The sequence below is a fragment of the Hipposideros armiger genome, unplaced genomic scaffold, assembly GCF_001890085.2.
Source record: "Hipposideros armiger isolate ML-2016 unplaced genomic scaffold, ASM189008v1 scaffold_40, whole genome shotgun sequence".
Classification (NCBI taxonomy): Eukaryota; Metazoa; Chordata; class Mammalia; order Chiroptera; family Hipposideridae; genus Hipposideros; species Hipposideros armiger.
In genome coordinates, this window is record NW_017731390.1 from 4,333,751 (window position 1) to 4,356,224 (window position 22,474).

Here is a 22,474-nt window from a genome sequence, read left to right on the forward strand (position 1 = left end):
AAAAAAAAAAAAAAAAGTTTGGTAATTTTGACTATTTCTAAAAGCAGAGGTAAAAAGAAACTCACTTAAATATCCTGGAATCTGTGGAGGAAGAAAAGGTATTTGTTAATTTTTCAGCTATGTTATCTATAAACGTGATGGAAGTAAAAGTTTGGCAGAATTTCAACCTATTAGAAAATTACATATTTAATTATATTCAAAAGTGGGTTTTGTTTTGTACCATGGAAGATATTTAGTTCATTAAATACATTATTTTGAACAGATGAGAAATCTGATTCTGTTCATGAATGAGAGGCAAAACTGGTTTGACCATGATCATTTTTGTGGTTTTAAAAAAAGTTTGCTTGACCCAGTTTCCTTAGGTTTTCCCCCAACTGTCCATAGGAATAAGGATTTGAAAATGACATCAGATCTATATGTTTAAAAGCAGGACGATTAGTACAAATTTGTAAGTAGAACTTTTGTTAGCTTATGCCATAGACATCAACCACGTGTGTGTGTGTGTGTGTGTGTATATATATATATATATATATATATATATATATATATATATATATATAAAATACGCATAAATAGTTATAGTACTAAAATGGTTACCAGCAGGTTTTGAGAGAGAGAGCTATATCAAAAAAGTGTCAGTTGCCACCTCATTCTCCCTGATTTAGGTTCCTGACACTGTATTCCTTTCTCTCTCTTGTTTTTGCCCGCCGTCGGGTGTACCTTGTCTATGTACAGATATTTTGTAATATATTAAATTTTTTTCTTTCAGTTTATAAAAATGGAAAGTGGAGATTGGAAAATTAAATATTTCCTGTTACTATACCACTTTTGCTCCATTGCATTTACTTCTTAATATGTACCCTTTGAGCAGATCTAACTAGGTATAGAGGGTAATTTTTTTCCCTCCACTTTATCTTAGGGGTTCTTTGTTTCAGAATTGCTGTAGATTCATAACTACCCCCCTCCCAAAAAAAAGTTCTCAGGGTTTGAAGAGGTGCTTCAAAACACTAGACTAGGAACTTAGAGAATAAAAAAAGTTAGAGAAAACCGTAAGATGGTTTTAAAAGTAGAAAACAGTTACAAAAATAATGATGGTGCCAGACCATCAAAAGAGTTGAGCTTTATGTACCCCAACTCCTGAAAGGAGAGGTAAGTGGGTTTGAGCTCAACTGTTATCAAGGACAGTTGGTGAGAGGCTGTTTTGAACAAAGAAATAGTCTCTTAAACCAGAACTACCACCACCATCCCCAACCAGTTCCTATGTTACCATGAGTAGGGGAAGCATGGGAATTAGGTTCCTAGCTCTGTTGAGATTTCCTGATTCATTGCCAATCCTGGAAGTGAGTCAAAGTTGTTTATAAAGCTAAAATTCCTGTTATCCCCAAAATCTTTACTATCTCCACCTAAGGAGATAATTGCTTTCCCGTCTGTTTCATGGTTTTAGGACACTGAGAGCTAATTTTTGTCTTGTAGTATGTGCTGCAGTCTGGCTAGTTATGATATAAGTAGGCAGCAGGTATAAAACCCATCAGGAGACGGAAAGGAAGAAGGGAGAAGAGGTATCAGGAAGTTACGAGTGGGATGAGCAGTCACAAAATGTTAAGGGGTACACCAGAACAAGGAAATTAGAAGGAAGTTGAATTCAAAAACGTGGTGGTGAGGGTTGCCATCTTGTATTTGAATCCTCAAAGTTTAAATAATGATGTTCCCTTGCCTGTGGGCTGTCACATGTTTACCCAGAAGGAGAATGGAGAGCTCAAGATTGTTCAGATTCCTGGAATCCTGTGTTCCTGGTTAACCTCCAGAGAAAAGGAATTCGTTCTTGGTCTATAAATATTGCAAGTTCATGACCAGGAGTGTGAACTTCAGTCTACCAGAGAATATTGTTTCCACTTCCTAGTAGTGGCTATCTTTTCTATTGGGGGCCTAAAGGCTGAGGACCTAACAACCCTGGATTTTCTTCCTTGATACACCTAAGGCTGTTTCTAACTAGAAACCAGGCTATGCTGTTCAGTACCAACATTTCTTAGGCACTATCTTTTCCCAGACAGGCATCCTTAACTAACTGTATGGTAGGGTTAATGCCTCAAGGAAGTTAACAGTTAATGTTCTTGGTGCTGACCTGGGGTTTCCATTGTTATTAAAGCTTGTCCCATAGCTCGATTATTTTTTAGGTATTGAGTTACTTCTCTGTTCACAACTTGCTCACCTGAAGGGCTAGGTGGAATGGAAGTGGGGAGTTCCTTGAGTAAATATTCAACCATTCCAAGGGAAAGGTGAAACTGCTAGTTCTTCCGGTTATCCTGAGAGGCAAGGCAAGCATTCCTGGACACTGGTTAATTTTACTGTCCAGGTGGCATTTCTCATAGATTTAGGAATACTCTCATATGAGAGTGCAAGGTCAGGGTTGACCGACTTTGGGGGCAGTATGACACCTGAAGGAATTACTACTGGTGGTACTCTACCACTCCTCACCATATGCAGCTATCTTTCCATCTCCTGTCCACCCACTTCTTTTCATTTACTGTTTTTCCTCTCTTCTCCCCACTCACTACCCAACTTGCATGCTTCAGGACTTAACCAGAGGTATTGATTACTTAACCCCACAGGGTATTTAGAGTTATTACTGCTTCACAGTTTTGAAGGGTCAATGAGAGGCAATTCTGAAGACAAATATCTACTCCAGGTCCTCAAGTTACGGGGTGAGAGGTGAAGAAGAAGGCAGAAAAAACATGCTTTCTTATTGCTGATAGCTGTGAAAGGAGCTTTTAATTTATGTTGTGTGGGGTACAAGAGATTTTTTTTTTTTACCAGTCCAGGAAAGAGGGAATGTCAACCTTCACTTCATCCTCTTCCCTTGTATCCTGAGACTGTTGCTTTTGCTGATGACATTTCTAAGCTCAGTTGCAGATGGTGTCTGTGGGAAGTAAAGCTTGGTGAGAAGAAGGCCCTGCTACTCATGAGGAAGCAGATGAAGGCTGCCTTGGTGCCCTGGTAATTAATCACTAGGGTGCCAAAACGCTTTGGCCACTGGGTTGTCACATATCTCCGTGTCAGAAATTAGTAGTCCAAGGTTGAGAGAAAGGCCCATATGAAGTTAGTCTTTAATATTCTCTAGATGGGTAGCTGTTAGTGAAGTTTCTGAATATGCAGCCGTCAGCCACAGCATACTTCTCTGGAATCAGAGGGTATAGCCATGAAGTAAATTCACTTAGATACAGGTTCCCTAGGACCTGTATCTAAATAGATGGATTGGGGGATGTTTTATTCTGCCGTGGTTGTAAACTGAAGATAGGTAATGCTGATAGTTCTAAAGGAATGAGGGACATTTTATCTAAACCAAAGCATGGAAAGACCTTAAAAATGCTACAAAGTAGCAGACGTAGCTAACTGAACAAACAAAGCCTGGGTCTTGAAGGAGGGTGTCTTCTGTAAGGAACCTGATGGGCTGTCTCGAGAGGATCCTTCTCCCTCCTATGTCTCAGAACTACATCACCGCCTGAGGGACACCTTTGGTGAGGATCCCAGCTTGTAAACAACCCTGCGCACCAAGGCTAATGCAATATGGAATGCTTTGGCCCAGGAGAAAAGAGGCTGAATTCAAAGAGAGAGCTTAGGAGCCTGATCCCTTTTACAAAATTCAGGACCTTCTGAGTTTGGCCTTGTACCAGTATTTGCAAGAGGTTTCGTATAATAAGATGGAAAGAAGGGAGAACTAGAGCAGTCTGGTAGCTGAACTATAGAAAGAGACTTGGGGTATAATTGCTTATAAAGAAGAGATGGGAATATGGGGTGGAAGGAAAACTTGTGGTTGGGCTAGTGAAAGTTAAGGGATAATGCCTTAAAGGTTCAAAATTCATTTTAGGGAGGCTCCATCAAAGCACCATTGAGTAAAAGGCTGTTCGCCTCGATGGCAGCAGTGTTACCTTTATGGTTGGAGGTTGGGCCTGGAACCCTTAGGCTGGGGGATGTTACAAAGACATTTTCACTAGGGAAGCTAGATTATATTAAGGAAGTAGTTTATTATAGCGACATTTTGCTTAGCACTGCTATCTACGTAGCTCAAGAGGGTAATTCAGGAATAAGGGAATGATATGGATACATCACATTAAAAAGTTATTTGTGTTTTTGGAATTTTAAAACTCCTGCAAATTTTTATGTATTTTAGGTCAACCTGGAAACTATTGGGTTGTCCGAAAAGTCATGATGCATTTTTGCAATGAAAAACAGAGAAAAAATACTTCATGACTTTTCCGACAACCCAATAGTAGTATTCCTCTCCCCTTTGTTTTAGATCCAAGTGAAGGCAGTACATAGAAGAGCAAACTAACCAGAATGTTAGAGCTACAAAAGGACACTAGTTTGTCTAGTTCCGTGCCATCTTTAGCCAGTGAGGGGCTGGGGGGACAGGCCCAGAAAGAAGAAACCTAAGGTGTTGGGAGAAAACAGGGCGAGAACAGGAACTAACATTGTCAGGAAAGTACTATGTGCCAGGTACTTTGTTAAGTACTTTGCTTTTATTACCTTGATTCTTAAACACCTGAGGCTAAGGGAAAGATTAAAAGGCAAATTCATCTTCTTCTAAGCAATATGTAGGAGATAAAGGGGAGTGGTCAATCACTTTTTCCTGTCTAAACACACAAGGCTAAACTAGAGGAAGTGAAGAGTCAGCGTTTGAGAGTGAGGTTAATCTAAGGAAACACTCCCTAAATAATCGAAAGAGACTCATGAATAACTTCTCTTGCTAGAGACCTTCCAAAAATATAATGGTCAGAGAGGTAGGCTAAAGTCCGGGCTGGTAGGGAACAAGATGACTATTGGCTCTGGGGTTGATTTGCATTCCAGAAAATCAGATCATGACCTGAGAATATAGGATTAATCTTAGAAATAGGGAACAAAATGGGGCTCTCATCCTAAAGAGTCTTCAAAGAAATAGTGTTTATGTACTATGAATCCAGGAGCTAAACGAATTCCTCTGGTGGCCATACTTATTTATTTATTTATTTATTTATTTATTTATTTATTTATTTATTTATAATACACTTAGAAGTCATGAAACAATTTGTAATTTTGGAATGACTCGGTGCCAAGTTCAATATTGGTAGGGGCAGGTGGCAGCCTGAAAATTGACATTGAGAATAAAATAGTATTCCTTGTAGCTGTTTGATATACCATCCCAAGAGCTATCCCATGAGAGCTGCTACAGTGGGAATCAGTAATGTCATTAGCTGAGTCATGCCCCAAGTACAGGGCAACTTCTGGGGGAAAACTAGGGGAAGGTCCCACCTTTCAGAAGCTTCTGGGTCTATTGAGAGATGAGTCTCATACTTGAGTGGGAAGTGAGTGGGGAATCGGTATTTATAAGTCAGGTTATAAAATAAAATAGTAACATAGTACAGGGGAGCCAAAGCAAAGGAATAATCAGAAAAAACGGCGTGAACCAGAAAAGATTCTTTGAAGGTAGTGAAGATACGGAACATGGAACAGAAGAGAGGAAGGTGATTAGAGGGAGAAAACTTATGGAGGAAGGTTTATGTGTGTTCTGTGCAGAGGGCTGTGAATGGATTAGTCAGAGTGGTACAGCAAAGGAATATTAGGAAATGAAGTCGAGGAGCAATCTTGTTGGCCGAATAATGAATTTATATTTGATTTGGTAAACAGCAACAGCAGATCGTGATGAGATGATGAGGTTGAAGACTTTTGCAGCTGTACCAGTGAAGGAAGCAGGAGAACTTGCCTAGGATATTGTTCTGGTTCAGATGTGAAGCCCTGAGGGCCTGCACTGGAGTAAGACAAGAATGAGGAGAAAGAAAGTGGATCAGCTTGATGATGGTTTGGTTGTGAAGGGAGGGATAAAAGGTAGCCTGAAGATGATGATCCCAGGACATATTTATGCTGTTGATGGTGCTGTGAGAGCTTGGAAAGAGCCACTTTGTTTTTAAGAAGTAGAAAGTGTTTATTAACCACTTGATGGGATGTGTCTATGTTCGGTATTGCAGCGTCTAGGAGGGGGTGCTGCCCCTGGAAAATAAAGGGGCGTGTGGTGTGTGCCTGCACCGTGCCCTTTTCAGGTTGCAAAACCAGGTAAAAGAGAGTTTATTGCTGGGGTGTGCCCACAGACTTCAAGAAAGCTATCCCACTTCACATCTGGGAAAGAAAACACAGATTTTTTGCCAGTTTCTTCCCCTTTAATGCTTTGAGATGGGATATGACTAGCCTGTGGCAGCATGTGCCTGTGGATGCACAATTCTCTGGCTTGATTCTTGGAAGGCCTTTTTCTGTCCCTCCCTGGGGCTCATTTGTATCTCTGGTTCCTGCTCCCAGAGCCATAAAGTGGGAGCCCCCATTTATTAATTGGGTTGGGACTGGGGAGGGGGTCGGCAGGGGACTCTTTAGCGTGGCAGGCGGGGGTCTTCCCGAATGAGCCCATTAGCCAGCCCCAATGGCAGCTGAAACGGGGCCGCCGCCAAGTCCTCTCGGTTTCAAAAACCCTCCATCGCCTGCAGCAGATCAGAACAAGGCCTGCGGGAGCCCTTAGCTTCTGATTGCAGCTGTGAGGAAGGACAAAACAATTTATAGGAAGCCAAGTAGCTCCTGTCTTACTGTCTTCCTTTCTGACTTTGGGGAGGGGGAAGGCTGGGATGTGGAGTCCCCTCCCACCATAGCTTCTTACCAGGCACATATAGGCCTGAAGTAGGAGAGAACACGCGCGAGTGTGTGTGCATTGATAGGACATTTATGTCGTGCTCTGGATGTGTTTACACATGTCCTTGCTTTCTTATTCCATCCACACACAGTTGTATTGGATAAGCAGCCACGACTTATGTAGGGCTCTCTAGGGCAAAGCCAAGTATGTGCTCAGACTCTTAAACAATCCAGGGTGTGTGTTTGGGGGGCACACTTATCATACTCTTTCATGCCCCGTACACCTGCCTTGTCTCATATCTGCTTTATCAAGATTTAGGGTTGGAGTTAGATCACCTTCTTAATGTCTTTTCTTCCTAATAGAAGGAGTTGGGCACTAAAAGGAAGGCCTCCTACTGGGACGCACTTGTTTGTTCCCTCAGCCAGCAGGAGAAAGGCAGGCATCTACCGGGAGCTTCTTCCTGCATTGGCACAGAGAGAAGGTGTGGAGGGCAGGAATGTCTCACTTCCTGGTGGAAACACACCTCTAGAATCACAGATGGCCAGAGCTAGAAAGCGACCCTAGAGATCACCTAGTTCAACTTCTCAAGACAGGAAACTGAGGCTTGGAAGTGCCTTGCCCACAGTCTCATAGTGTGGCAGTTAGTGGCAGCCAGCCAAGATTAGAATCCATGGGGCCATAATCTTAACCTACACGAGCCCCCAGACTCCTGAGGAGCCCTAAGCTTCCTTAGCAAAGGAAGGTAGGGCTGTAAGATTTTGAGTGGGGAGGGACAGATTGAGAAGGAAAGGTAGATATGAACAACATTAGTAGAAGAACTGGGAAGCAATACATATTTTTACTGCAAATACTAACTTTTCAATGACATACAAATTGTACAGGTATAATCTTCACGTAGAGTCAAAAGTTCTAATTTATTGGGAAGCAAGTAGCAGCCATGGCCAACAATCCTGATGCCCTCAGAGTTACCCCCAAAGTTCAAGGGGCACTTTGTCACCATCTCTGGGGGTTGCTCAGCCAGAAAAGAGTCTGAGAGGCAATGTGAGGAATTTACCCTAAATCTCAACTTCGGCTTCTTTGCGTTACAATACAGCTATATTAAAAGGCAAAATCAGAAGGAAGGGAGAAACAAAATACATCTCACCTGCTGGAAAGCGAAGGGGAGTCTGAAGAAATGAGAACGGATTATAGAGCTCTGAGTAAAATGTGATCTTTGAGGTTACAGGGAAATTAGGGGTGAAGGAGCTCTACCCCCTCCCTCTCCCCTTTGTTTTTTTGTTTTCATTGTTTTAGTTTTGAGTTGTTGGCTTTGTCCTTTGATGAGGCGGAAGGTGGGGTGGTGCTCCATGGTGACCTAAGCCCTAAATAGTGTGCCCAATGGGCTGAGTGGCACGGCAGGTTCTGAAGTCATCTTACTCAGGTGTTAGACTCCCTTCCAGGTTTTGGACCTCCCCCAGGTGTATCTACCTTGGAAGTCCCTTCCAATGCTTATGCATATGAGCCTGAGAGCCACTAATGAGCTGAGAGGGGAAGCCTGAAGAGTCCCTACACTGAAAGCAGGATTTTGGAGAGAAAAAGGCACCAATAGGCCGCTTAGAGATAGAGTTACCGATCTAGGTCAGAGATGGGCAGGGGGTCTGCAAAATGAACACTGCTGACGACAAAGAAATAGATCCTAGTACATATCCTTTATGTTTTCTCCATCACACCCCAATTGATAGTATAGGGGGAATGTGAAGTTGGTCCCCATGCAAATGCATCCCTACATAGAGAATGTATGACAGACCTGCTTGCTCAAATTCCGTCAATTCTGCTCTCCTGCAAACCTTTTTTTTGTTTCACAGGAGGACTTTTTTTTTTTTTTTTTGCCTCCAAGCCCTTCTTTAAGAAGCTGTTTTGGACAAAAGAGCCTCGAATACCAGCTGATAGTCTGATCTAAAACTGAATGACCACCTCCAGTCACCTTGCATTACCTTTGCTTTAACCTTGAACTTTCACTGCCCTTTATAATTCTGGGTTGCACAGCTTCTATTTCTATTGAATTCTTAATCTCTTAAGTATGGTTTTTATGGTTTTTACTTTATCAGACTGGGGGCTAGTTCCTTGGAGGTAGGACTCTTAGAACAGTTATCACTCTCTCTGGAAGCATATTTAAGGTTCATGAATCCTTCTGGGCTTCATGAATTCAGGTTGGAGAGAATTGGAAGAATGGCGACCATCACTATCACTGTTACCCACCAAGGCCATGCCCCTGGGTGAAAGACTAAAGACCCTCTTTGGTGTCTAGTCCCTCATCTCATGTCTAATGTAACCTGTCATTTTCCTTTTACAGATGGCAGCAGCAGAAGAAAGGATGGCCCCTGAGGAATTTGATGATGTCCATCAGTCACCTGGTATCTGGAGCCCTGAGAAATTTCAGTGTCTTTCACAGACTCAAGCCAGGTAGGGACCTAAGGTCAATCAGAGGCCACAGGACTGCTTTTATAATGGACACACACACACACACACACACACACACACACACACACACACACACACCTGTCTCAGGGAAGTTTCTTATTCCCAAAGATCTCCAGAGGAGTTTCCTTAGCTTTTTATTTGACCCTATTATGGTGTCCTACCTTCTTATTAACACTGCCTTCTGGCTAGAGTTGGTAGCCCCCTTTACTGGCACGGACAGTCATTTCATTCCTGTTCTCTCCTCTTGGCCAGCTGTGCTATGGTGGGCTGCTGAGGTCAGTTACTCTCAGCCTCTCCCCAAACACCTGCCTCACTTACCCACCACCTCAAACACACACAGAGCCCTGCCTTCTTCTTTCCCAAGAAGCTATTTTCTCTCCCTTTATTCTAAGTCAGAATAGGGTAGTGTGGTCTCTTCTCGCTCTCTCTCACCAGCTTCTATACCTTCTTTCCAGGTTTGATGAGCGATCCACCTGTCCAAATACTGTGTGAGGAGACACCAGAAGTAGAGGCCTACAGGGCTGCTGCTCTCCATCCTCAATGCCCAGACAAAGCAGGTCGCCAGCCTCCAGTGCCCACCCACCCTTCTTGCTACCAGGTAGGTACTCTCCTACCCACCAACCCCAAGCAGCGTCATTTTTCCCTCTGGGAATATTTCTGTCTGTTGTGAAAGATCTTCAACAAGAGAAAGGCCTTAGTGACTTCCAGCCCTAATCTTTAGCGAGACCTTCCTGCTGTTAAATCTCTATCCCCTTTTCTGTAGTTCAGAGCCACTTCCCCCATTTAGTGGGTGTAGGAAGAAGTGACCAGTAAACAGATGGTATATGACTCTGAAGGGGAAAGGTCTGATGACAGGCAGCCCTTCGCTTGGGCTGGAAGTCTGAGGCCCCATATGTGCATTCTGCCCAGGGCCTGGCATCCTCGGACAGTACCTGAATCTTGGGAGGGAAAGGTGTTTTATCTGGTGTCAATTCCTGAGGACAAGGAGCTCAGAATCTGGTCTGTCCCTGTTCGTCCCCAGAACCCACCACTAGGTGATACTCTGTCTTGTGCTCAGGTGTCATCTCGTGTGTGGCGCCTGTAGAGAGTTGGCAGAGGTGCCAGAGCCTCTCTCACCATTGGAGGTGGCCTCAGCTTACCCTGTTGACCTCAGGCCTCCTCTCTCAGCAGTGCCTCTTCTCACCCCTGCAATCCAGACAGCACAAGCAGCAGGTTTAAATAAGTGCCAGCTCTAGTTAAGGTGCTCCCTCCCCTGACAGGCACATACCTTGAGCTGGGGTTAGGATGGGATGGAGGGAGGGATAGGGCAGGTGTTAGAAAGCAGGAAATGTTCCTGGAAGCGGTGGAGCAGTAAGTATGCGTGGAGTACCTTGATGGCACAGAGAGCACCAACATTTATAACCCCACCCACCTGTCTGTCAACCTGGCTGGCTGATCCCTCAAAGCTGCTGGGCCACTTCGGCAGCTGCAGTCTTGGTTTCTGCCACACGAGGGTGCTGCTGACCAATTAAATCTCCTGCCCCTTAGCCGACAGAGTTTGGGCAATGGGGGCACACTTTCCCCAAGACAGAGGGCAGAAAGATCCCAAGAGAGCCTGAGACTGGTGGCTGAGAGGCCAAAAAAATAATTAGTACCACTTGTTTTTCCTTAAAAATGGCCTGAGACCCTGAACACTGCCCGAGTGGCCTGATATCTCAGCATGTTCCCAGCTGAACTTGGAAAGCCCCCTAGCTCTAGTCACCCAACACCTCGCCCAGGTGCTTCTCTCCCTCAGGGTGTAGCAGCCTCCTCCTGTCCACCCCACTGTCCCCCTGCTGTAAAATTGTGACAGTCACTTTTTAGTCTAAAGAGTAGGGATACCTGTGGTTTTTGGAGAAAAAAAAATCTCTTGCAATTGTTTTAAGAGAAGTATCTTTGTTAGTGAGACAGTGTTGGGGAGAGGACTGAGAAGACAAAGAGTGGGAAAGTTCAGCTTTCTATCCCCCCCAGCTCCATCACCTCCCCCAGGACAAACCTGCAGAGCTCAAGATGGTTTAGTGGATGTTTGCAGCCTAAGTGGCTGGAGCACACCCCAGAACACCTCAGGGCTCTGAGCCAAAAAAGGTGTCAGAAAGCTGGATGGGGAAGGGGGCTGTTTTGGCCCATGAGCCTTATACTGACCCCATGCCCTGTGATGGCTCCGCCAGGGATTCAAGTGGCAATGGGGCCCTTACAGGGATGAGGTACCACACAATTGATCCTCAGTCCCTATGAAGCCCTTCCAGGCTGAACAGGCTAAGGGATGACAGAGGTTCTCCTCCTCCCTCCTACCCCCGTGCCCGAGGGCCCCTCCCCAGGAGGACAGCTTGATTAAACAGTCGGTGCTGCTGGAATTACTGCACAGCTGGCGCTACCCCCAGCACCCCGAGCAGAGCAGCAGCGCAGATTAAAATCTCCAATTAGCGTTAAAGTGAAGTGAGGAGGTACTGAGGCTGCCAAGGAGGCCAGGCGGGGGCTCTGGGTCGGCAAACCACCCCCCACTCCTGCCTGGATTCTGAGTGCCACCCTTAGTCACCCCATTCCTAGCTCCTCTCCCAACAGCTCTCAGCAACCATTAGTTTTGCATTGCTTAGGGTCACGGGGCTTGACGAGGAGCAGAAGGGGGGGCAGATGTCTTACCTGACAAAATGTTGGGGACATCGTAAGTGTGGAGGAGAATGAGAGTTATCAGTGCTCACCAAGAGAAATGCCCTACTCACAGCCTGCCTGGCAACCAGGCCGAGGTGACTTCACACGACTGCTGTTTCTTTTCGCCTAGAGAAAGGGCAAACAGAGCAGGTCCTTCCAGACCTTCTTGCCTATAAGGTGCCGGGGGAATGTGGCGCCCACACAAACATCCATCCTTGTATATTTTATCCTATCTGACCCACCTGCTCCCACCCAAATTATGGCTCCTTCCATCCTCCCTCCCTTAGTTCTTGTCTCAGCTTTCCTGTGGGCAGAGGTAGGCACAGTCTGGCTTGGGAGCATTGCCATGCCCTGCCACCTGGGTCCCAGCCGGCTCTTCTTTATCTTCTTTACAGAAGAGCAAGAATATGCCAAGGATGGAGGCTCCAGACTCTTCTAACCCCTGAACATCACACCCCACCACCAAAGGGCCCTGTACCATTTATACTTCTGCCTTTCACCCACCAAGTCCGGAAGGAGGACAGCACAGCTAGCTATGCCCTTTGACTTCCGGCTGCCCCTTTAAGGGAAATGGAGGTGGGTATCCAGCTGACTGAACCTGCTCACACCTCCAGAAATTAGACACCAGGGCACAGTGCCACCCTCCCAGGCTGGCACATGCTACCCTGGCAGAGGTTCAAATAGCACCCCCCCACACCGCCATACCCCCACCGCTATGTCTTCCTCTTCTCTCTCCCTCTTTCTTCCTCTCTTTTTTTTTTCTCAGCTCAAAGCACAGCTGAGCCTTAAAGGGGAGGGGGGATCAAGCTGGGGCAGGGGGGTGGAGAGCTCCAATAGCACGTTTTCACCTGCCATTTAATTGGATGTATTTTTAATTAATGGGACCTCAGGGACCAACATGAGACAATCTGATCTCTGAATAGGGACAGGGGAGGGATTGGGTAAGGGAGGAGGATTGGGCCACTGGGTGCGGTTACCGGGAACTCAGGCCCATCAATCACTGGCCACTTTGCGTTCTGGCATGGAGAATAGTGAGGTGGAGGAGGGGGGGAGGTACTGAGGAGAGGTGCCAGGATTTCCCCCCAACTGCCAGGACCTAAAAAAGGATGGAACTGCACCAGTTGACTCAGGTCTGGGGACCAAAATTGCAGCCAGGATATTAGGTAAGGCTGTTTTCTTGCTCTTAGGGTTTTGTCCAGTTGGGCTTGTCCCACTGAGTGCTGTAAAATTGTGAAAGAAAGGTAAGGAAGAGCTTTGAAGAGAGAGGACAAGAGCTAGGGACCATAGAGCCAGAGACTGTGGTAAGAGGGAGAAGGGCAGGGTTCAGAGATATTCCTGTACATTTAGACGTAAAATAAGTGCCATGGAGATTACATGCAGAACAGCATGCAAATGAGGCCTGGTGCCTTTGGGGTATGACTCAGAACCATAGTGTTACAAGGAAGAGAAGTTGGAGCTCATCTTGCCAAACCTTCATTTTACAGATGTAGAAATGGAGACCCAGAGAGGGGAAATCGGTTGAATCCTGTCCTGGTGTTGCTTGTGTTCCAGGATTTGGAGAGTTCCTGGGAACGAACACAGAGAGAGGTAGGTAGGTAGGGTGTGGAGAAGGAAGTCAAGGGAAGAGGGTTGGCAGGGTATTCTCTATTGCCTGGACTCTCGTGTCTCCGGCCCCTGAGTCTTAGAAGCAACTCAGAGGAGTCAGGCAGGTGCATTACTGGGGGGATATTTCCCTCATACACCCTCTTCCAGGGGTCATCTCATCCATTCCCTTACTTCTAAGCAGACAGATCCCTCACTGCCCCCCCCCGTAGGATTTTACCATATTCTGTGACATCCACAGGGAAGAAAATGCACCAACTACCCCAGTTCCTTAACCTAGAAATAAATCCCCCAATGGTAAATATTGAGCTTTTTTTATATATATATATATTATCACAAGTTTTCCTGTTGCGATATAAGCTGCTAGAGAAAATTAAGCTGAAAAATGTAGCGAGGAGTGGTCTTATATTTCTTATCCACGTCTAAGCTGAGCACAGAGACAGAAATAAAACTGAAGGCTCTGAAAGCTGAGTCAGAAGTGCCCCTGTATTCGTGTGGTGCCATGGCCGCAGAGCTCTTAGGCCCCATCTGGCTGTGCGCGCATTGGAGAGAAGGGCACGTTTCCAGCTGTCCCCATCCCCACACCCCTGCTTCCTTCACTGTTCAGACACTAGGGTTAAGGAGAAAAGGGACTTTCCCACCAGGTCGCCAAAGGTGCCATTCCCTGGCACCTTCTTCCTTCCTCTGAAAATGTAACATTCTTTGTTCTGTGCTTCATGAAACTAAGTTGGGGTCAGAGCAAGGATGGGTACACAGCTTCCCCACTCCCAGAATTGTCTTCTCCTCTATCTCAGTACCCTGCTTTATATCCCCAAAGGCCCTAGGGAAGAGCAGGATGTGCTTTTCTAAGTGACCCCAGCCTCACCCGCCCTGTCCTTAGACTCTCAGGGTCACCTCCTTGGCTGTCTGATTGTCTGCCTTCTCTACTGCCAACAAGATGAGAAGGGCCCCCTTGCATCCTCCAGAACAGTCTGGAAAGAGTCCATCTAGCTCCCCCACTGCTTCTGAGGGCCTGCAGGGTGGGGGTAGGGGAGGAGAACTGTGCCAGGGAGTTGAACTTCCCTGTGCCAAGGAAGATTCTCTTGTCAGGGGCGATGAGGGAGAAGCCTGGAAGTGGGATGGAGACAGGAAGGGACAATTTGGGGGCTGAGAGGCCTGTATCCCACCTGTGGGGCTGGCTGCCTAACAGGGCAGGCCGTTCGTATTGAATATTTTCCGGGGGGTTTATTAGATGGCTTCTGTTTACAGAGCTGCTGTTTCTCCTCTGAGACACAGAGCAGTAGAGAAGAGCATGCAGCAAAGAAGCGGGGGAGACGATGGCAGGCTTTTCCAGGCCCTTTCTCACTCCTTTCTACCCCTACTCCAACACTAGAGGCAAAATGGAGGGACTAAAAAGGCCCTGAAAGCATTCCATCTAGATTGTGGATGTTTCTCTAAGGAATATGGCCTCCCTTCCCCCAAGTCCCACCAGCCCTGCCTTATATTCCCAAGGTTGGCCAAGGATACCAGATCTACAGCCCTGGAGTCAGAGCCTGGAGTCTGCTCTGGGGTCCAGAAGAAACCACTAGCCTTTGCAGGGAAGGAGGGAGGGATAGACTGGAAGTAAGTGGAATGCAGAGGTAGCAGTACCCAGAATCCCTTGCACTCTGGAGAAAAGGGAATCACTGAGGAGCTCAGTATTGGCCCAGGGTGTAGCTTTTACTCTGGTAGGACCCCTTTCCTCCTTCTCCCTCAGTGCGTCCCACTGGGTGGAGAGAGATCTGAATATCGGAACCTCCCACTTTGACACCTTGAAGTCTGTCGTGCAAAGCCCCTCTCTAGCTCCTAAAGCCATGGAGGTGGGGAAAGAGCATCTCAGAAGTGGCAGTGTCATGATGTCCTGAGCACCCAGGGAGACGGGCCAAGGAGAAGAAACAATAACAAGAGAGAGAGCCAGGAGGAGATGCCTGCTCCTGAAACAGCCTCCTTACCCCATCCTCTCCTGCGCCCCCCTCACATGCAGACTAGGCTGTGTGCCCAAGTGTGCCAGCTCTTCTGGCTGGCGATCCTGCTCTGCCATGCAGGCAGCCGGCTCTCTGCTCCAGCATAGAGCACATGCTGGGGTCTCTTGCACTCCTTTGCTCACTCAACTCAATGTGTCTGTATTGCAGATTCCTAGAGATAAAGGAGGGGGCTCTAGCCCTGCGAGTAGGAAGATGGTGGGCTCTGGAGCCCTTTGGGTGCATATCTGCCTAGCAGGAGGAGGGGGGTAGGGAGAAGGCTGCTGGCAGCTCAGCTGAGCTCAAGGTTCTGGTGACTCATAGCAATGGGGGCGGCTTATGAAAACAACAGAGGAGAAGGGGGCCCAGTTGCCTGTTTTTTCTCCACTCTGAGCTCTGTGGATGAAGGTCTCTCATCTGGATGGTGGGGCAAGGAGGGGCCCTTGCTATGAAAGGAGAGGGAAATGGGAAAGAAAGCAGGGGAGGCTGAGCATCCCCACTGAGAGGCTTCTCAGCGAGGAAAGGCAAGGGGAGGCCAGTTATCCTTGCCCTTGGCTGCACAGAAGGTACCGGGCATCCACACATGCTGGGGCAGCTCGGAGCTCCTGGGCACCTTCCAGAAGAGGGACTTCTCCCTGCCCTCACCTGCCTGTCCAGAGCTCTGATACCCAGCTGATACCACATGACTTAGGAATTAAAAAAAATTTTTTTTTAAAGCACTGTATTATAAGACCAGAGCCTGGAAGGATAACCACTTGGTCCTGTACTCTCTTCCCTGGAAACAGGCATCATAGATCTTCAAAAGTGCCTGTTCCCTCTTCCCTTACAGGCCAGGTTGGCAACGTGCATCTTCTCCATCCTTTCTGAATCAGGGGGATGGATAGGATAGTTTGTTTGAGATTACACCAGCAGAAAGGGGCCAGAAGGTGGGCCAGGAGAGCCACCCATGCCTCTGACCACAGTCCCAGAGGCCTCCTTGTTTCAGCAAAGGAAACAGGGATGTTGGGTACAAGTGTGCCCAGAAACATAATAATAAATACCCTCCCTCTAGACTCAGAGGAGGATGGTCTCAGAGGAGGGGAGCTCTCTGACAGCCTGAGTGTTCATTTGCCTATTTCTATGCCTTTCTTTGCTGTGGCTCTGCTCTTCAGCTGGGGTGAGGGGCCTTCTGCTGGGGTGCTCCTACAGATCCAGAGAGTTTCGGTGGGAGAAAGCGGCAGACCAGCCGCTCTTCACGTAGGAACATGGGACCAGCTCCACTCCCCCAGCACTCCCTAACAGCCTCAGGAGCGCAGGGGCCCCTCTGGGATGCCCATAATAGAGCCCAGCCTGAACTGAACCAACAGTCACCTGGCTCTAGTGCAAAAGTGGTGCTGCGAGGGGAGCTGGGTGCTCCAGGTGGGGTGAGACAGGGTGAATGAGTGCGTGAGTGAGTGAGTAAGAGAGAGAGAAGAATCCCCCCTCAACACCACATGCTTCTTCTCAAACCTTCCCTCGGCCCCCCTTTTCTTCCACCTGATCTATCCAGCTCCACTCCTGGCTGCCTCCTTCATCCCCTGTCATCTGAGAAGACACGGTAAGCGCTTGTCTGTTCCCTATACTTTTCTCTCTCTTGCTCCCCTCCTCTCCTCCCAGCTCCCAGCCGAGAGTTAGCCCATTTGAACTCTTTCAACCAGTGAATGCCACCAAGATCTGAACCCAGAATCCCCAGCCTCTGCCACCCCCCTGACTCAGACTGACTCATCAGTCCTCGTCCTCCCCACAAGTGTAGCCAGGCCAAGACTGGTATGTGCACCGGCACCGAAGGCCCTGACCTAAAGCAGAGGGCAGCCCTAGGGGTGCAGTGCAGCCCGGCCCAAAATGCGTATATGCCTGTGCATTGGGCACACTGGTTTATTAGTGTTATTTCAGCATTGTGATGCAGAGAGAGTAAGTGTAACAGCTGCTCCTTGCTTGCAGTGTTTATTGTTACCTAGAGACAACCTCCTGGCTTTTTCCCAGCTCCCCCTCCCCCCCCAACCCAGCCCCCTCCCTGCCAACAGTCCTACTCTCCCCACACTGATGGGAAATTTATAGCTTGCCCATACCATGCCTTTAACCCTCTCCTATCCATAGGTTAGGTGGTGAGGGAATCCAGAGTGAGCCGGGCCTGTTTGGGCCCCAGCAAGGTAGAACAGTGTGTGGAGGAGGGAAGGGAGAGGGAGGGAGGGACAAGACTTCCCCTCCCCAATCTACATGTCCAGCTCCGGCTCCAGTTGCCTTCCTGGCTCTTAGGTTGAGAGAAAGGGCTTTGGACCTAACCTTGGGATCCCAGCATCCTCCTCCCAAGATTATTCACTTCCCCACGCATCTCTAAGGCTCCCACTTGGGCTGCCTGGTCCTGAGCAAGTCCAGTGAGGTAGTATTGAAACAGGAGGAGTAAATACCGAGTGACAGGACCCCAGTCCCCTCCTTTCTATAGAGATGTCATATCAAGACAAACGAGGCTCTGGCATGAGGGACGCTGGCCAGACCTCCACAGCTAGGTAGATGTCAAACATGAAGCTGGCTGCTGAGCCCAGTGGGAAGAATTGCCCACCTTCACTTCGCCCTGAGCCTGGCACTCAGGAAGGTCCCGAGAGAGTCCCAGGCCATCCTCCAGGCTGGTCTCCTTGGTCTGGTTAGGCTGTGCCTTTCTGCTTTTCTTCCTGGTCCGCTTTCTCCTGCTGCTCTTTTGGTTTGATACTTTGGGGCAGATCCAAGAGGCCAAAAGGCCTGAAGCATCGTCGTCACGGCCTCAGCAGAACTGGGGAAGGAGAAGCCCCTTCATCCCCATCCCTTCCTGACCTAGGACCTTTCCTGGAGGGGCTCCGTCCCCAATAGAAACGAGATGGGAAACGGGATCAGATTTTAGCAGAAAGGATAGAGGTTAGACATATGGAAAAACTTCCACATGGGATGTAAGACTTCAGAATGGGCCTACTGCTCTTCTGAGCATTTTTCTTCTACCTGGGATGGATTTAAGTCAGTGCCTACCCAAGGGGCACTGGAATAACAGGGTTACTTTTCTGGGGCTCCTTCAGATGTGGGCCTCAGAGCAGTTTTCACACAGTGCACCCCTCCTTAGCCCTTCTAAATACAACATGTGTTGTGGTTAGATCACAAGTGTTGGAGGCAGACAGCCTTGAGTTCCAGTGCCGGCACTGCCATTTATCAGCTGTGCTACCTTGGTAAGCCACTTTCCTCTTTGAGCCCTGGTTTCCTTTTTGAAATGCAAATGAACAACCTCTTAGAGTTGTGGAGAGAATTTAGTGAAATAATGTGTATAAAGCACCTAGGACAGTGCCTGATACTCAGTAGGTATTCCGTCAACCGTGGTTGATACAATAGTCTATTACTTTTATGGTGTCAGCAGGGCTGATGTTGCTTCAAAGACTCCATGAGTCCACTGAAATTATAGGCCAAATATGTGTATATGCTGGGGAAAAGGTCCAGTCCATAATTTTCCTCATGGTGTGGAGCTGGCGGTGGCGGTCTCCTGGAAAGGAAATAAGCCCAATCCCTTGAGTCAGACTCCCCCCATTCCCATGCCTCTCAAGCCAGGAGCACCTTGGGCAGTGTTCTGCCTGGAAGTCCAGCTTCATCTAGGGTGGAGCTTGGAGAGACAGCCAGTAGGATAGCAATACCTGGCATTTACCAGGCACCTTACTGTTTAAATCCGTTAGCTCTTTTGATACCCAGAACATCCCAGTAAAGTGAAGAGAATTATCATTTCCTGAGTGCCTACTATGTGCCAGGCATTGTGCTGGGTGTATCTTATTTTAAGTACATTTAAAGCCTATAGACTTTCGTCACCTACAATAGCTATGCCATGATTTATAAGGCTCATCCCCTATTTTTAATCCTTTAGATATTTTTACTGTTCTAAACAATACCGCAACAAACATTCTAACACATAAAAACTTCATGCATTTTTATAGTGAATTCCAAGAAGTGAAATTATTTGGGTGAACAGATACAAATATCGCCCCCTCCCCATAGTTATGATCATTTTATTGATGTACCCTAATGAGAATAATATTTTTTAATCTTCCCCTTTGGAATTCTGCAATGGAAACACAAGGGCAGCCCCTTCTCTGTCCTATACCCAGCAGAGACATTAATAATCTATCACCGCTTTTTTTTTTTAATTGAGGTCATTGTAGATTCACATGCAGGTGTAAGAAATAATAGAAATCCCTTGTACATTTTGCCTCTTTTCACCCAATAGTAACATTTTGCCAAACTACTGTGTGATATCACAACCAGAATATTGACATTGATACAATCCACCAGTCTGATTCAGATTTCCCCAGTTTTACTTGTTTATGTGTGTGTGTGGTTAAATTCTAGGCAATTTTATTACCTGTATAAATGTGTGTATCTACCACTACAGTCAAGATACTGAAAAGCTCCAGCACCCCAAGGATTCCTCAGGTTGCCCTTTATAATCATGCCCATCTCACCCCGTCCTTAACCCTTGGCAACCACTCATCTATCCTCCACTTCTAAAATTTTCTCGTTTCAAAAATGGAGTCATACGCTATGCAACTTTTTAGGATTAGCTTTTTTTGTCACTCCCCATAATTCCCTGGAGATCCATCCAAGTTTTTGTATGTATCAATAGCTTGGTCCTTTTATTTATTCCATGGGATGGGTTGTACCACAATTTGTTTAGCCATTCACCTGTTAAAGGACACTTTGTACTCAGTAGGAATTAATGAAGGAGCTCATTTTACTTGGTGCACTGAGTGTTTTATAATCATAATTATTAAGCTTCTTAAACCTTAAGTCTGTTATTTCATAGATGAGGAAAATTGAGGCTCCCAGTAAATGATTTCCCCATGATCACATGCTATTAAATGGCAAAGAAGAGGCTGGAACCCAAGACACTAGGGCTCTTTCACTACACCAGGCTTTCTCAGATCTTGATTAAGTTTGCTGGGGAAGGAATGTGTTGGAAGAGAGATCCTGGAGCAACCTGGGTCAGTTCAGGTCCTCGCTGCTAACGTGGCTCATAGGTTAGAAGAGTAGCAGTGTCATGGAGCAGGGGCAGCATGGCATGTGCCCTTGAAATGGTTTCCCCTTTGCCAGGGAAGAACAAGACTGAAGTGGATGGAGCCCACCAGCAACCTACCCATAGACCTGGGACCTGGAAAAGGAGGAACCAGCCTTTGGTTGTCTTTCAGAGGATGAGTGGGCAAGGTCCTCCTTGGAAACGTGAAAGTTGAATGTATCTCTGACAAGGTCTAAGGAAATTGAGGCCCATGACAACGAGTGAGCTCTCTATTCTGGATGGGTAAGGGAGATACAGCACCTTTATTTTTTTTGGTGGTGATGAGGGGAACAACAGTTCATTTACACACATACACCTTGAGCAGGTTCAGTGTTTGGAACATGGTACAGGGGGCAAGCAGAGTGGAAGCAAAATTGCCAGTCCAGCATTTAGTCCCGACTTCACCACTGCTCTTTGCCTCCAACTAAGAAGGAGCTGGAGAAATTATTTGGTCTGTCCCTCAGCCTCTGGGCACTGGTTGACAGGTGGAAACCTAGAGTTGGCCCAGACATGATGGATAGAGATGCCAACTTGCAGGAGAGAAGGTTTGGCTCCTCTCCTGGGAGCTGTGTCTGGCCAAAGGCTGCCTCCTCCCGCGGGAACCGGCTCTTTTATAGTTGATGTTACCATTGCTCCCTTGGCCTCATCCAATGGCTGTGGACTCATAACAGTTTCCCCTATCTACCTATGGCTGCAGAGCCAGGCTGACTGTACATATCACCCTTCTCCATCTCCCTTGGCCCATCAAAAATGGTAAATCATCTTCTCCCAGTGGCACCCATCATCCTTACCCAGTAATTCCAGCCATGGGGGATAAACACTGAGGCCTTCAGGATTTATAGGAACTATAAATTGTTGAAACAACCAGAGATATCCGTTCTGTATCTCTGTCTTTTGGTTGGAAGTTATTAGACACAAGGGAGACCACTCTTTGCTACCTCTTATCCCCACTGACATTTCCTGACCGTTAGAGGTCCTGAATGTGTCTAGGAGACAGCTATATTCTCTTGGAGCCAAGATGGCTCCTAACCAGGAAATCTCAGGACCCCTGCTTACTCCCTTTCCTTGGCTACCTCTCTACTCCAGTTCCCCTCCTCTCCTGCCACCACTACCTTTCCATTCCTCTTTTCTCTCTCTCCCTCTCTCTTTCTCTCTCTCTCTCCCTCTCCTCCTCTCTCTCTCTCTCTCAGCAAGTTTTTTATGTGATTACAGGCACTGCATGGTAATTAGTGCTAAACTCATTTGCACAACTACAGTTAATTGGCTACAACAATTAATTAATGTGTTGGAAATTTGGCACTGGAAAAAAAAAGTTTGTCATCAAAAAAAGGGCAAAAAATTGTAGCGTGAGGTACCCCTAAAAATCGAGGGCAGGCTTCAAAAGCCCAGCTGGGCCTCAAACTCCAGGCCAGCCTCAGATGCCTTCCCACTCTCAACTTCAACACATTTTCCTCCTTCCTCTTTCATTTTTTTCCTCTTTCTTTTTTTCCCCTCTATTTCTCTTCTCTCTCTCTCTCTTTTTTTTTTTTTTTTTTTAACTTAAGCAAACTCATTTCCCTGATAAAATATAGCATGACTAATGGCTAGAGCATGTAAAAATCATTGGGAAAATGTCCTTGGAAGACGAATGCATTTTCAGCAGAATAATTAACTTAATTAACAAATTCACATGCATATTCATCAGGCTATTAATGTCTTCTCGGCTCAGCTTGATGAACATTGCGGTAATAACCATCTCATTTACATACTGCATTCTACTGCGATCCAAAACAGACAACATACAGGCATATACACACACACAACACACAACACACATACACACATACTTGCACAAATACATGCCTGGGCCTCTTTAACTTCTAGGTTGGCTGGGGTGGGGGTGGGGGTCAAGGGATGGGTGGGAACCCTGACTGGGTGGTGTGATCTTTAGAGGGCCATGAGTGAGGTGGGGTAGGGATGCCCACATGTGGATGTCTGAGAGAACTTTAATTCATTCATAATCTCTCTCTCTCTCCCTCTCTCTCTCTCTCTCTCTCTCTCTCTCTC

The 22,474-nt window shown here is 46.8% G+C and overlaps 1 protein-coding gene and 1 long non-coding RNA gene across 12 annotated transcripts in view; one reads left to right on the forward strand and one right to left on the reverse strand.

The window, feature by feature from the left end:
- CDK12 (cyclin dependent kinase 12) overlaps positions 1 to 22,474 on the forward strand; it is a 70,261-nt gene that overhangs the window by 44,181 nt on the left and 3,606 nt on the right. For 5 of the 11 annotated variants that reach the window (XM_019638686.1, XM_019638685.1, XM_019638680.1 and 2 more), the window contains 5 exons: positions 8,979 to 9,088; positions 9,562 to 9,704; positions 12,169 to 12,349; positions 13,258 to 13,360; positions 20,467 to 20,671. Coding sequence is in view for 1 of the 11 variants with exons in the window: in XM_019638694.1 (XP_019494239.1) it covers positions 8,979 to 9,010 (32 nt within the window). In the remaining 10 variants the exon portion in view is untranslated. Of the gene's footprint in view, positions 1 to 8,978; positions 9,089 to 9,561; positions 9,705 to 12,168; positions 12,350 to 13,257; positions 13,365 to 16,882; positions 16,931 to 20,466; positions 20,672 to 22,474 lie in introns of all 11 variants that reach the window. The other 6 variants (XM_019638682.1, XM_019638684.1, XM_019638687.1 and 3 more) reach the window with 6 other exon arrangements.
- Positions 13,287 to 22,474, reverse strand: part of LOC109380779 (uncharacterized) — an 18,319-nt gene continuing 9,131 nt past the window's right edge. The window contains exon 3 of the long non-coding RNA XR_002123558.1: positions 13,287 to 13,338. This is a non-coding gene — a long non-coding RNA (uncharacterized LOC109380779). The remainder of the gene's footprint in view (positions 13,339 to 22,474) is intronic.